We start from the raw sequence: 12,323 nt of genomic DNA, 5'->3' as shown, positions 1-12,323 counted from the left end.
AAGCCAGAGGCCGGAGCCCCTGGGAGCCCTCGCAGCCCCCACCCCCCGCAGTGGGCCCAGTCAGAACTGAGAATTGCAAACCCCGAATTCAGCTTCAGTTGCCCCTTCCTCCGGTGTCCCTGCGTTTGGTGTCCGGCCATGGCCCCATCTGACTGCCCAGCTCTCTCTCCCCCACCCCTCCCGGTGTTTGTTATTAAACGTCTGTGGAGCTTCTGCTGCAAGGAACAAAAAGAAAAAAAAAAAATCAAAAAGCGACAAAAAAACACAAACAGAAGAGAAAAAAAGCGACAAAAAAAAGGAAGAAAAATAAACACACAGAAGAGATGAAAAAAAGAAAAAAAAAAAAAGAAAAAAAAAAAGACATAAACTGGCACCAGTTAACTTTCTTGTACTTTTTTGCCGAATTTAGCTTCTTGTAGTTTTAACTTATTGCTATGTTAACTATTTATTCTCCTTGTTGCCCTGTAAGGACATTTGTGTATATTTCTGTTACTTCATCCAGTTTGCAAGTTTAAAGGAACCACGATGTTCTCTTTGTTTCTTTAAGTTTTGCTGAGACGTGGTTATGCCTAATTTATTTATAAAAGGGGAAGTGGAATCATTAAAGTAATAATAATTATTAATAACAGTAATGGTAGCCGAGCAGCGCCCGGGGGGGCGTGTGCTCTGTGGGGCGGTCCCCGCGGCCAGCGACGTCCGGGGTCTCAATGGGATTCTTTTTTGCTCGTCTTGAGAATTTTTTCAGTCCTATTTAGCTGGTGAAAACCCTAGCTTGTTCTTGATACACGAACCTATTTATTCTTGTGGTTTTTAAGTCCTCAACCTCCCAGCTCCCCTCCAGCAGGGCGGGCACCCCCAGCGGGTCCACCCCTCTCCCTCTGCTGTTTCTTGGGGCTTTCTCCCCTCCGACCTCCGAGCGCGGGGACACGTGGGCACACGTGGGCAGCGTGCAGGAGGCGTCTGTGAGCAATAAGGGCTGGGTTTGTCCCCTACCCTGGGGCAGCCAGGCTCTGCGGAGGGGGCACCTCCCCACCCCCCCACCCCCACTGAGGCCTAGGCCCCTGACACCCCCAAATCTGGGAGGGGACTTCTTTTTCTAAAACACAGAACTCAGCCCAGCCAGGCCCCCTCCCCAGAGGCCAGCCCCTCACCCCAGGGGCTGGGGGTGGGGGGGGCACCTGGGGTCTTCCACATCCCTGGGGGTCAGGGGCAGGGCCCGTGGGATGGGGGCTCAGCCCCTCCAGCCCTCCCTTCATCCTGTTACTTATTCAGAAGGTTTCAAATCACGACAGAGTCCATGTTGGAGGTGATAAAGAACTGTAAAAAAACAAAAAAAAAACAAAAAAAAGACAAAAAAACAAAAAAAAGACAAAAAAAAATCACAAAACCCCAAAACCCAACAAGAACACTTTGCGTTGCGTTTAGACTATTTATTACCGGGATTACAGGCCTGGCCGCGGTAACAGACTTTTACATGGAATTGTTTAATTATTTGTACTTTTCATGCCAGAAAATAAAAGTTCAGAATCTTACGGCCTCGGCTCATCTGTGTGCGGGTGGGTGGGAGGGGAGCGTTAGGAGCGTGTGCCCTGACTACGTGGCCATTCCTAGGCTACTGTCCCTCTCTGGGCCCAGCTCTCATCTGGAGCCCCTGGGCCTCCCCAGGACACACGTGACTCGGGTGGGGTGGGTGGGAAACTGGCGCAGGCAGAAACCCAGATGGGCGTGGCCCAGGGTTCGTCTGTCCTGTGGTGCTGGGCTTCGCTGCCATCGCAGAGATGGGGCATCTCAGATACGAATCGGGGGCTGGTGAGACCCTAACTGCGGAGCCGGCCCCGCCTTCCGCCCTCTGCCCGTCCCAGGGGTCCGTTCCAGACCGGGGCAAAGCAAGACAGACGCGGCCTGGTTGGGGGATCACGTTTATTGTTTTGAGGTCACAGGTCAAGCCACTCGTCCCCACGAGGAGGGAGGCAGACACCCTGGGCAGGGTAGGGGGGCACCCACGGAGGGCGAACTCCTCTACTCCACCCCTGGAGGCCGCCGGGGCCTGGGAACGTGGCCGTGCCCTGCCCGCCCCCTGAGAGCAGGGCACAAAGCTCCGCACGGTTTCTGGCCCCACCGTGAGGACCAGGAGACCAGAGGGGCAGGCCCTGGTCCGTGACTGAGGAGCAGGCGGGTGGGCGGCGCCGCTGGGGCTATTTTCATGCCTTGAGGTTCTGGAACCAGAGAGAGATCGAGTGAGAGAGAGGGGGCTGTGAGAGAGGGGGCTGGAGGGGTGGAGGGCGGGGAGAGAAGCGGCGGCCACCCGGGTCTGTGTTCCTGGCGCCCGGCCGCGCCCCCGCTCCCTGCGCACCTCCGCGCCCAGGAGGGCTAGAGCTCGTCGTGGTCGCCTTCGGTGGGCTGTTCGGGCGGTGGCTCCGGGCAGGCGGCCGGCGTCATCAGCTCCATGAGGTACTCGCAGCGACTGGGCTCTGTGGTGCTGGTCACCACCGTCTCCTTGCCACACAGCAGGCGCACCTGGGGCGGGCGGGAAGGGGCTCGGGTGGGATCGGACGGGATAGGGCCCCCGCGGCACCCCCCAAAGCCCCTCGGGCACTCACAGTGGTGGAGCGGTTGGGGCCCTGCCAGCAGCCCGTCCCCTGCTCGTACTTCATGGCGCTGAACTTGTCGTGGTCGGGGCCAGCCCATGAGCCCCAGGTGCTGTGGGAGAGCGGGGCAGGCTCAGTGCGGGGGGGAGGGGGGGGCGGGGGGGGGGGGGGGCGGGGGCCGGGGAGAGGGAGCCCAGTCTGAGCCCACTCACCCGAGGCTGGTGGGGGAGCCGCCGAGTTTGGGCTTCTGTGAGACGAGCTTGAAGGGGCAGAGCCGGTAGACATACCTGTCACAGGAAGGGGGTGGTGGGCAGGGGACACAGGGCCCCTGCCTCCTCAACGTGCCCACACCGACGCCCCAAACTCCACTGACCGCCCTTAAGGCAGCCCCCCCCCCCCCCACTCCCCTGGGTCCTGGCCCAGGCCCCGCCTCCCACCCCGCTGGCCTGGGGGGGGGGTCAGGGGGGGCGCACTCATTGGTGGTGAGCTCGTAGCACTGGCTGTACAGGTAGGCGAACTCTCCGTTGGGGCCAAAGTCAAAGGAAATCTCCTGCTCCAAGTTCCTGGAAGGGGAGGCCAAGCAGGTAAGGGGCAGCCGGGTGCGCCACAGCCTCATTCAGGACAGCACGGGAAGGCCCACTCCGGCAGCCCGCTGCCACTCGGGGGCTGGACCGTCTGGGGACCCTCCCTGCAGGAGCCACTACTCAGCAGAGGTTGCCTGGGCAACTTCCCATTACACCTCCTCTGGGGAGCTCGAAGGCCTTGGAAACCCAGCCCTGCTGTAGCCAGACCCCGCCCCCCTTACCTGATGGACTCCTGCATGTCCCTCAAGGACCGCTCGGCGTCCTCAAACTTGTTGCGGGCCTCCTGGGCGGCTGGAGGGGATGGGCAGTGTGGGGGGGAGGTCAGAGATGCCCCAGGCCCCATCCGGGAAGAAGAGGGAGGGGGGGCCGCAGATACACCCGCTCCTGCCACCAGACCCCACCCCGCTGCCCAGGCTCTCAACCCCTGAGGGAGCGGGGCCAGCACTCTCGGGGCCTAGCTGGCTCCTCACCCGTCGGACGACACAAACAAGCCGCAGCCCGGAGAGGCAGGAGAGGGCCCCTGGGGCTGACAGGGGTGGCGATGGTTTCTCCAGTTCCAGATGCCCCCACCCCCCGCCCCCCGCCAGGCTTGCTCAGGGCCAATGCGAGCCCACCTTGGGAACCAAGTGAGGCCAGCTTCACGGGCCCCTGCAGGTACAGGTCATGGGGGCACAGGTTTGGACACGGTCCCCTCCCTCCCCTGCCCAGCCCTCACCATCAATGAAGGCCTGCGTCTGCTCGTCGTAGGGTGGCATTTTGTCCTCTTCGGGAGGGCTGGCTGCAGGCTGCGGGGGCACCAGTGGGGGCGGGGCCTCCTGGGGGAGGGGCAGAGTCAGCGAGTGACCCGGCCCCCGCCCAGTCACCCCCCTTCTCCCCCAAACACACACCTTGGGCTGCTCCCCCTGCACCTGGGAATCTTCTTCCTCCTCTTCGTCCTCTTCTTCCTCCTCTGTCTCTTCTTCCTCCTCCTCCTCTTCCTCCTCTTCCATGGGTGGTGAGGGCACCGGAGGCCGCTCCTCCTTGGGCTCTGTCAGGTCAGGCTCCGAAGGTGCGGGCGGGGGGCTGGTGGGCAGCGCCTGGTGGGGGTCCGGGTAATCGTGCCACGGACACGGCCGTCCACCCCCTACTTCCCGGGGGCTCAGGTCCCAGCTCACACCATCACCCAGTGGGCGGCCTCGGTGACTCCACCCCTCCCAAGGGGCCTGGAGGGAGGGACAGATTAGCTGTGTGGGGGGGGCCTCCACGGAGGGTGCTTGGGTCACCCAGCTGGCCAGGGTGGCCCTGCGCCAGAACCAGAGGCAGTTCCTTTGTGAGGCACTGGTCGGGGGGGGGGTGGGGGGTGGGGCGGGGTGGAGCGGCGGGGAGACTGGGCAGGGAGGGGGTGCCGCATCCCCTCTCCTACCCCCACTGACCTCAGGCCGGTACTTGTCCCTGACGGCAGCCCAGACGCGGTCATAGAAGGCAGCAGGGTCACTTTGAATGTCTCCCCCAAGAAGGGCCTGTGTGCGTGTCGGGGGTGTTGTCAACGTCAGGGCTTCCGCGTGTCCCCCTGTGCCCCAGGCACTCTCGAGGGGGGCCTCAGGCCACGGTGCCAGGCACGGATGGGCCCTGACCACCCATGGCCAGGCCCGGGCCGGGCCGGCTGTAGTGGAACAGGCTGAAGGGGGCAGCACCGGCCCGAGGGAAAGAGGAGGGGACCCAGAGGAGGGGGGCGGGTGGGGGTGAGGGCTGGAGAGGCCAGGGAGAGAAACCGAGGGACAGAGAGGGAGAGGGGGCTACAGAACACAAGTGCCCGAGGCCGCTGGGCCCTCAGGGAGAGGCAGAGGCCCAGGCAAGGCAGGGAAGGACCCAGCAACAGGGATCCAGACCCGGCTAGGCCAGGGAGCCATGACCCGCGTGCTAGGGGGGCAGAGTGCATACACACACTTGGGGAAGCACCATGGGGCTCTTTCCTAACCAGATGCCCCCGTGGCCCCCGTGTGGTGCCACCAGGTCCCAAAGGACAGGGAGGAAAGCAGGGCCGCTACCCTCTTGCCTCATGCAGGCAAGGTCAGGTGGGGCCCTGGGGACAGTCCTTAGCCAGCCTGTCCCCCCCTTCCCCCGGCCTCCCGGCCCTGAGGTCACCCTAGGGCAATGCCCTCCGGAAGTCCCAGGACGAGGAGGAGGAAGAGATACCTGAGCCTCCCCTTCGGACAGGGCCCCATCACCATCCGTGTCCAGCTCTGGATGGGTCTGCAGCTCAGCGACTGAGACCCTGCAGGGGTGCGGGCAGAGGCCAACGGAGGGGTGAGGCCCACTGGCTCCGGGCCAGCTACCTGCTAACCCCCCAACCAGGACCCCTCCCCAGAACTCGTTTTAGGACCTCAAAGGTGGGGAGGGCAGCACAAGGTGGGAGAGGGTGAGCTCTGGCCTTGGGGTCAGAGTGGGGCCCAGTCCCCCATCTCCTACCCCATCCTGAGGACCCCACAACCCTCCAGGGGCTCCCAGGAGAGACAGACTCCCTCTTCCCAGCAGCCCACCCTCCACTCAGCCGTTAGCCTGGGGCCGGCCAGCAAGTTCAGGGGCACAGTGGGACTGGAAGGGGTCTGGCTTTCGTCAGAGTCCCAGGCCACAGAATAGACTTGGGAAAAGTAATGGGACCCCCAGTCACCTCGCCTGGCTCCTCGAGGGGGTAGTTTCCTTCACCTCCTACCCTCAAGGTTTTCCTGGACCCACTTTATACCTGAGCAAGCAGAGGCTCGTTCAGAAATAACCTGGGACTAGCTGAGGACTCGAAGGGGAGGTGGGGCTGGGGCGCGGGGTAGGGGGAGGTGGGAAGAGGGAGCCCCGGATCCGGGACAGGCCAGGCAGACTCACAACCCATCCATATCGTCGTCCAGCTCCTGGAAGGCACTGGCTGCCAGCTCCTGTTCCCGCTGGGCCTTGGAAGCAGCCTGCTGCTCTGTGGAGGGACCAGCTCTGTCACTCGCCACCCCGAGACCTGCCCTGCCCCGACAAGAAGGGGCTGGCAGACCGCACAAGGGCAGGGGGGAGACCAGGCGTAGGCTTCCCGTGTCCGGGAGGCCCCCTCGAGAAGCAGCCGGCGCACCCCACCAGGCCCACTGGGCTGCAGCTGGGCTCCGGGGTGGGGTGTGGCCAAGCCAGGAAGGCTTATGGGGGTGGGGGGTGGCAGGGAGTGTCCCAGGAAAAGGGAAAGCCAGCCCCACCAGAGCAGGAACTGGGCTGCGGCCGGTGGACGGACGCTGGACAAGGGGCCACAGCTGTGCCTCTGCTCCGACAGTGCCTCCCCTGCAGGCCTCACCCCCACGTAGGCCGGGGGGAGGGAGAGAGGCCACAACGCAGCTGCGATTACTAAGCTCGTACTGTATACCAGGCCTCAACTCAGCCCTCTCTAGCCGGGCAAGAGGCGTCTCCTCTGCCACGCCGTGGGTCCCCCCCGGAGACCCCGCAGTGTCCCAGCAGACCAGGCTGGCACTGTGTCCCTCTCACACGTGAGGCTGGACGAAGGGACCCGCCCACGGTTACCGGGCCGGCAAAGGGCAGAGCCAGGGGCAGAAACGCACAAAGGTGCAGCAAGGTCAGCTTCCATCAGATTGCGGGGAAGAGACTCCCCGACGTCACAGCAGGGAGAGGAAGGCAGGGCTTGGGGACAGCCATTTGACCAACAGAGCCTGAGCGTGCTTCTAGCTGGAGACTGCCCGGGAAAGAGGGGAGATAACAAAGCCCAGGGTCTCCCAAGAGCAGCGGATGGGGGAAGCCAGGGGCTGGGGGCAGAAACAGCCCGTGCTGAGGGGAGGAAAAAGGGAGTCCGCAGACGCCACGAGGATTCTGGACGGGAGGCCTCCCTGTTCACCTGCCCCAGGCGGGGCACAACGGCTCCAGTCTGCCTTCAGGTCGTATCCAGAACCTGCCCACTTCTCTCCACCCCCGCGCCCCCCACTCCGGCCCAGCCCCTCTTCGCTCGCCTGCACGAACGCGATCAGCTCCTCCCTGGTTTCCTGGCTTCTGTTCCTCCGCTGCTCTGAATGCTCTACGGCTCCCACCTCACTTGGGGTAAAAGCCCTCTCCATGGTCCCCAAGGCCCTGCCCTGGTCTCCCTCCACACTCTCATTCATTCCCTCCAGCCACAGGGCCTCCTAGCTGCTCCTTAGAAACCAGACACGATGCTGCCTCAGGACCTTTGCACCTGTGCCCCCTGCCTGGCTCACTCCTCCCCTCAGCAGGCAGCAGCTTTCTCCATCTTGTTCGGTGCTGAACTCGCCGGCACCTGCGGTGTGCCTGGCACGTAGCAGCCACTCCACCAATGCTGGCTGGCGGAACTCCCGGATTACTGACTATGAGCAGCCAGGGCAGACAGACGGACAGAGAATGCAGTCGGGGAGATGGGAACCATCAGTGTGGACTCAGAGTCAGGCTGCCCGACTCCTGGTTACCAGCCCTATGAGCAGCTAGGGCCACGCTTGGCCACGCTTCCAAGTCCTTCCAGCAATGCTATGCCCTTCAAGGTCAGGTTTGTGGGGCTGAGCCCCGCATCGGGCTCTGCGCTGACAGCACAGAGCTGCTTGGGATTCTCTCTCTCCCTCTCTGCCCCTCCCCTGCTCACGTATGCGCGGGCGTGTGCTCTCTCTCTCTCAAAATAAGTAAATGAAAAAAAAAAAAAAAAAGGCTGGTAGACGCAAGAAACAGCAGATAACGATAAGGAGCAACAGTCTCCCGGGCCCAGGCTCTTCCCGGGCAGGAGACACGGGCCAGCCGTGGCCACCCCATGACGCACCTTCCCACCGCTTCTGGTGCCGGTCCTTGGCCTCCTTCTCTGGCTTCTCCGCCTCCTCCTTCGCCATTCGCAGCACCTCCACCTCGTCCTCCAGGGACTTCTTTCCGGCCTGCAGCTCGGCGAGCTTCTCCTGCGTGGGCCAAAGACACGACGCTCCACCTCTCCTTGCGTGCTGCCTTCCTCCTCCCGAGCGCCGCCCCCCCTACCGCCACACCACACGGCGGTCACAGGCGACCTGGCCCCCACACACACCTCCCTGGATCTCCCCCTTCGTGTGGCTCCCCACGGCTCGCCGGAGAGAGACCCGAACACCCCAATGTAGCCCCCGAGGTCCCGTATCACCGGGCCCACCTCTGCGGCATCTGCCCACGGCTACCCCAACAACAGTTAGACGGCCCCAAATGCTCTCTGCCTCCAATCCGTCACACGTGCTTTCCCTCCGTCCAGAGCGCTCTGTGTGGCCAACTCTGTATGACCCTATTGACTTCACTTTAGATAGAGGCCTCCTCCTCCTCCTCCTCCTCCTCCTCGGGCCTTCCCTGCTTCCTGCCCCCACAACGGGGGGGAGGAGGGAGACGAGTCGGGCACGAGTCTCCTCTATGCCTCATAGCCCCAAATGTCCCTTTTTCTTGGACGACCTGCCCTTGAGGGAGTTCCAGGTCTGCTTCCAATCTCATGCCCAGGACACGGCACATCCTGGGCCTCTGTGGACATTCTGAGAAGGAACGAGTGTGCTGCGTGGATGGGGCCCCAAGCTGAAGGGTCTTAGCCCAAGCCCCCACGGGATCATTTTCCTCCTCAGACCTCGGCCAACACCTCAGCCGGGCCTGCTTCCAGGATCCTCCTACTGCCCCAGGAGGGCAAAGGTCACTTGGAGCCAACCTCACTGCATGGCGCCCCCACTCGCCCCTGAACTCAGAAAGGACTCCGCTGCCCTCCCCACCCCAAACTCGGGAGGGACCTCACTGGCCGGGGCACGGAGGTGAGAAAGACCTGGAACCTTCCCTGGGCAGCAAAATACAGCTGAAGCCCTTGTGCGGTCTGGCAGGAGTCCGGGAGCAGGGGGAGGATTCTTACCCATCTAACAGCCAAGGGGGTGGCAGGCAGGGTAGGAAGAGACACATGCCCTGGGACACAGTTTCCTCCAGTCCCCGCGGCACTCACCCTATTGAACCAACCCGGCTGCTCGGACAATGTCCTGAGTCCTCCCCCAGAACCGGGAGGTCACATGGTCACCGGCCTCATCTTACAGATGATGGTACCACGGAACCAGGATGCAGAGAGGCGTCGCTCCTGTTCTAAAAAGCAGGAGGGGCGCTCCTCTGAGCCCACGTCAGCCTGCCGCCCGAGGCCCTGGTGGACACCTGTACTGACCAGCACTTGGGAATGGCTTCACCGATGGCTAAACACCCAGCGGACAGACGGTCACTGGCCCCGGGACTCCGCCAGTCAGGGGCGGGAGTCAATCCAACCCAGCCTCGCCAGCCCATGGCTCCAGGCCTCAGGGCCCAGACGGTCCTGGGTCGGCCCCAAGGGGTCCCTCACCTGCTTCTCCTCCCGAGCCTTCTTCCAGTCTTCAATAAGAATCTTCTTCAAGCGGAACCCCTCTCGGGTGACCTCTGCCATCTGCTGTAGAGTCTCTCTCTCCTTACGGCCCTTCTCTCTGCGGGGCAGGGGACACACAGGCACCACTAAGGACGCCCTTAGGGCTCACCAGGTCTGCCTCTTCCAAAAGGGCCCAGCCCCCTATCTGCTGCTCCCTGGCCCCCCTCTCCATTGGAAACATAAAAGGCAAACCCTCCTCCCCCGCTTTCCCAGGCTCTTTTGGCTTCAGAGCCCATTACCCCTGTCCTTGGGAGGGAACACAGTGGTCAGAGCCTCAGCCACTCTAGGGATCTAGGGAAGGGGCTGGGGAATGCTGGGCCGTGGGGCTAGAAGTCGGCTCCCAAAAGAGAAAGAAAAGCACTGAAATCACAGATTCCCAGACAAAAAGATCGCTAACTGTGTTGCACCTGACTCAGCCCGTACTTAAAAGATCGTCCATCAGGTGAGTTTACAGAAGTACTGGGACTTCCAGCTTCTCCGAAAAACGAATGTAGCTTGGCCATCTGCCCTCAACTGACAGGAGTCAAGGGGCAACTGTCCCTTTAGAAGCCATAACGCCTGCCACTCCCTACGGCCTCATACTCAGCTGGCTTCTGCGGTTTAGGCCACCTGCCTGTGGGCATTTCAGGTTTCAGGTCCTGCCGTAAGAGTGCAGCAATTGAAAGATCGGAGTCCCGCACTGGACCGAGCCTGGGTTCGAGTCCTGGCTCGGAAATCTCCCAGCTACAGGAACACCCGGGGAAGTCACTTTTTTCATTCTACACTGGACTCTCCTCATCTGTTGAACAGGGAAACAACTGCACCTGCTTCTGGGCCCGAGGTCATGTGGCAATGTAGCGTTCGTTCAGGAGACGCGTGGTACAGATACACGAAAGCAGGAAAGAGAGGGGCTTGGTTCCCTGGCCGGGGGTGAGGCCAGGTCCAGGCAGCAGGGGGCGCCACCCACGTACTTGCACGTATTCTCACAGACGATCCCGCTGTTGTATTCATCTGTACCGTCACAGCAGTCTGAGAGCAGAAGCGGGGACTCAATCGGACCTGGCGGTGGCTCCTCCTTCCTCCCTCCCCGCCCCCCCCAACTCCCGGCGGGTGATCTCACTCACCGCAAACTCCATCGTTGACCCATCGGGAGGAGATGTACAGAGGCTTGTAGCCAGTGTTGGTGCAGTGGAAACTGCCATTGGGGCAGGCGGCGGTGCCTGCGGGAGGAAGGGAGAGTTTTCGGGCCGTGCTCAGGGCCAGCATGCCGCATCCACCCGCAGGCAGACCCCCGCCCCCCGACCCACGTGCACGTGGACAGCACGTGAAACGTGAGAGCGTGACCGATGCCGAGGAAGGGAAGGAAGGGCAGCCCCACACTCAGGGCCTGAAATAACCCCCCCCCCCCATGCCCCCTCCCGCCTCTCCGTGCGGGGCGCTCTGAACAGGGCCATGCCAACCGCCGTCCCTTGCCTCCATTTCTTTGTCCGCCCCTGGACCCCACCTGCTCTCCCATCCCCGAATATTGGCACCTCCACTGTCCGCACACTTGGGGATTCAGTTGAGACCTCACTTTCTGACCCTCGGGCTGGGTGGGGGCCTCTCTGGGCTCCCACGGGGGCGGTGGCCCTCCTTGCCAAACCACAAACCACTTGCTTCTAAGTGCCTGCTTTCCTCCACTCAACAGGGAGCCACGTGAGGGCAGGGCTGGGTCTGTCTTGGTCACCACCACATGGCCTGGTATTTCCCAGGCACTCAAACAACACAGGAGCGAATGAATGAATGAATGAATGAACGAATGAAAAAAAACCAACTCACCTGGCTCATCTGAGCCATCCCTGCAGTCACAGTAGTCATCGTTGACCTGATCAAAAGGGATGGTGGCAGAGCCATCCAGGCAAGTGAAAGGCTTGGACTCGTCGTAGAAGTGATGGTCTGGGGACGGGGGTAAGGGGCTCAGCCCAGGGCCAGAAGCCCTCTCGGTCGAATGGCACCTCTGCCCCCCACCCGGCAACTGAGCATTGCCACCTTCCCTACCCAGAGGCCAGGAAACTGAGGCAGAAGGCTCCAGTCGGGCCCTCCCACACCCTACTGCCACCTCCAGCGGCTGACTCACTGGTGAGGGAGACGCCCCGGGGTCGTTTGACCTCCACGGCCCAGCACAGGGGCAGCAGCAACAGCAACAGTAACATCTCGCCGGAAGCTCGCAGGCCGGAAACTGGTTCGGCGGGGGGGAGGAGGAGGAAGCCGGCTGCGGGGAGATGTGCTGTTCCCCCACGCTGCGACAAGAAAGGGACGGCAGGTCAGTGGGAGAGGGCTACTTCCAGCCAGAGGAAGTTACCTCTTCCTCCAGCCAATTGGATTCCTCCATCGCTTCCGGGCAATGGGGGCTCAATGTGCTTCCGATAGGGGGGTGAGGGCTCCCCAATCTGAGCCAGAGGGAGTCTCACTTTGCTTTTATCAGTAGTGGGAGGCTCAGAACCTCCGCTCACAGTTGGAGGGGGTGGTGAGCTCTCCAATTCCCGCCAGTAGGCCGAAGGGGTTAACAGTCTCCCTCTCTACCGACGCACACCCTCCGGCTGCCCCCAGTAAGAAATTGGGGTGAGCCCCCCCCCGCGCTAGTTCACCACCTACACGAGGCCGGGGCAAAGGTCAATATCCACCGCGCCCCCCGGCTCTGCAGCCAACTGTTCCTCCCGAAAAAAGAAAGCGGAAATGTGTAGGACTCGTCACTTCCGACATCAGGCCGCGCGGCTCGGAACGGCGACTCGAGGGTGCCATGTTGGGAGTGGC

At 62.3% G+C, this 12,323-nt stretch overlaps 1 protein-coding gene across 2 annotated transcripts; it reads right to left on the bottom strand.

Annotated features, from left to right (window-relative positions):
- Window positions 1-1,903: 1,903 nt before the first annotated feature.
- On the bottom strand, window positions 1,904-12,261 carry PRKCSH (protein kinase C substrate 80K-H). 2 transcript variants are annotated; one of them, XM_019427641.2, is made up of 18 exons: window positions 12,165-12,261; window positions 11,647-11,809; window positions 11,349-11,465; window positions 10,655-10,750; window positions 10,502-10,559; window positions 9,492-9,609; window positions 7,947-8,076; window positions 6,029-6,113; window positions 5,348-5,426; window positions 4,585-4,671; window positions 4,060-4,248; window positions 3,888-3,987; window positions 3,394-3,463; window positions 3,062-3,151; window positions 2,801-2,875; window positions 2,601-2,700; window positions 2,354-2,517; window positions 1,904-2,216 (listed from the first exon to the last, which is right to left on the bottom strand). In XM_019427641.2, the coding sequence occupies exons 2-17, from the start codon at window positions 11,720-11,722 to the stop codon at window positions 2,371-2,373; spliced, it is 1,617 nt and encodes a 538-aa protein (XP_019283186.1). In that variant the 5' UTR covers window positions 11,723-11,809; window positions 12,165-12,261; the 3' UTR covers window positions 1,904-2,216; window positions 2,354-2,370. The 2 variants fall into 2 exon arrangements, with proteins under 2 accessions (XP_019283186.1, XP_019283187.1); XM_019427642.2 differs by having other exon boundaries at window positions 4,081-4,248.
- Between the last annotated feature and the right edge of the window lie 62 nt (window positions 12,262-12,323).

This window comes from Panthera pardus, unplaced genomic scaffold (assembly GCF_024362965.1).
Source record: "Panthera pardus isolate Hobbes unplaced genomic scaffold, ASM2436296v1 HiC_scaffold_8, whole genome shotgun sequence".
NCBI lineage: Eukaryota > Metazoa > Chordata > Mammalia > Carnivora > Felidae > Panthera > Panthera pardus.
Note: the sequence above shows the minus strand (reverse complement) of the source record. Positions and strands in the feature narration are given on the sequence as shown.

Bases quoted from the DNA above. Each gene is read 5' to 3' on its own strand.
- PRKCSH (XM_019427641.2), bottom strand. From the start codon at position 11,722: ATGTTACTGTTGCTGTTGCTGCTGCCCCTGTGCTGGGCCGTGGAGGTC. The intron at 4,249-4,584 runs GTCAGTGGGGGT...GACCCCCACCAG, and splicing joins GGGACAAGTACCGGCCTGAG to GCGCTGCCCACCAGCCCCCC. The intron at 3,464-3,887 runs GTGAGGGCTGGG...CATCCCCTCCAG, and splicing joins GACGCAGGCCTTCATTGATG to CCGCCCAGGAGGCCCGCAAC.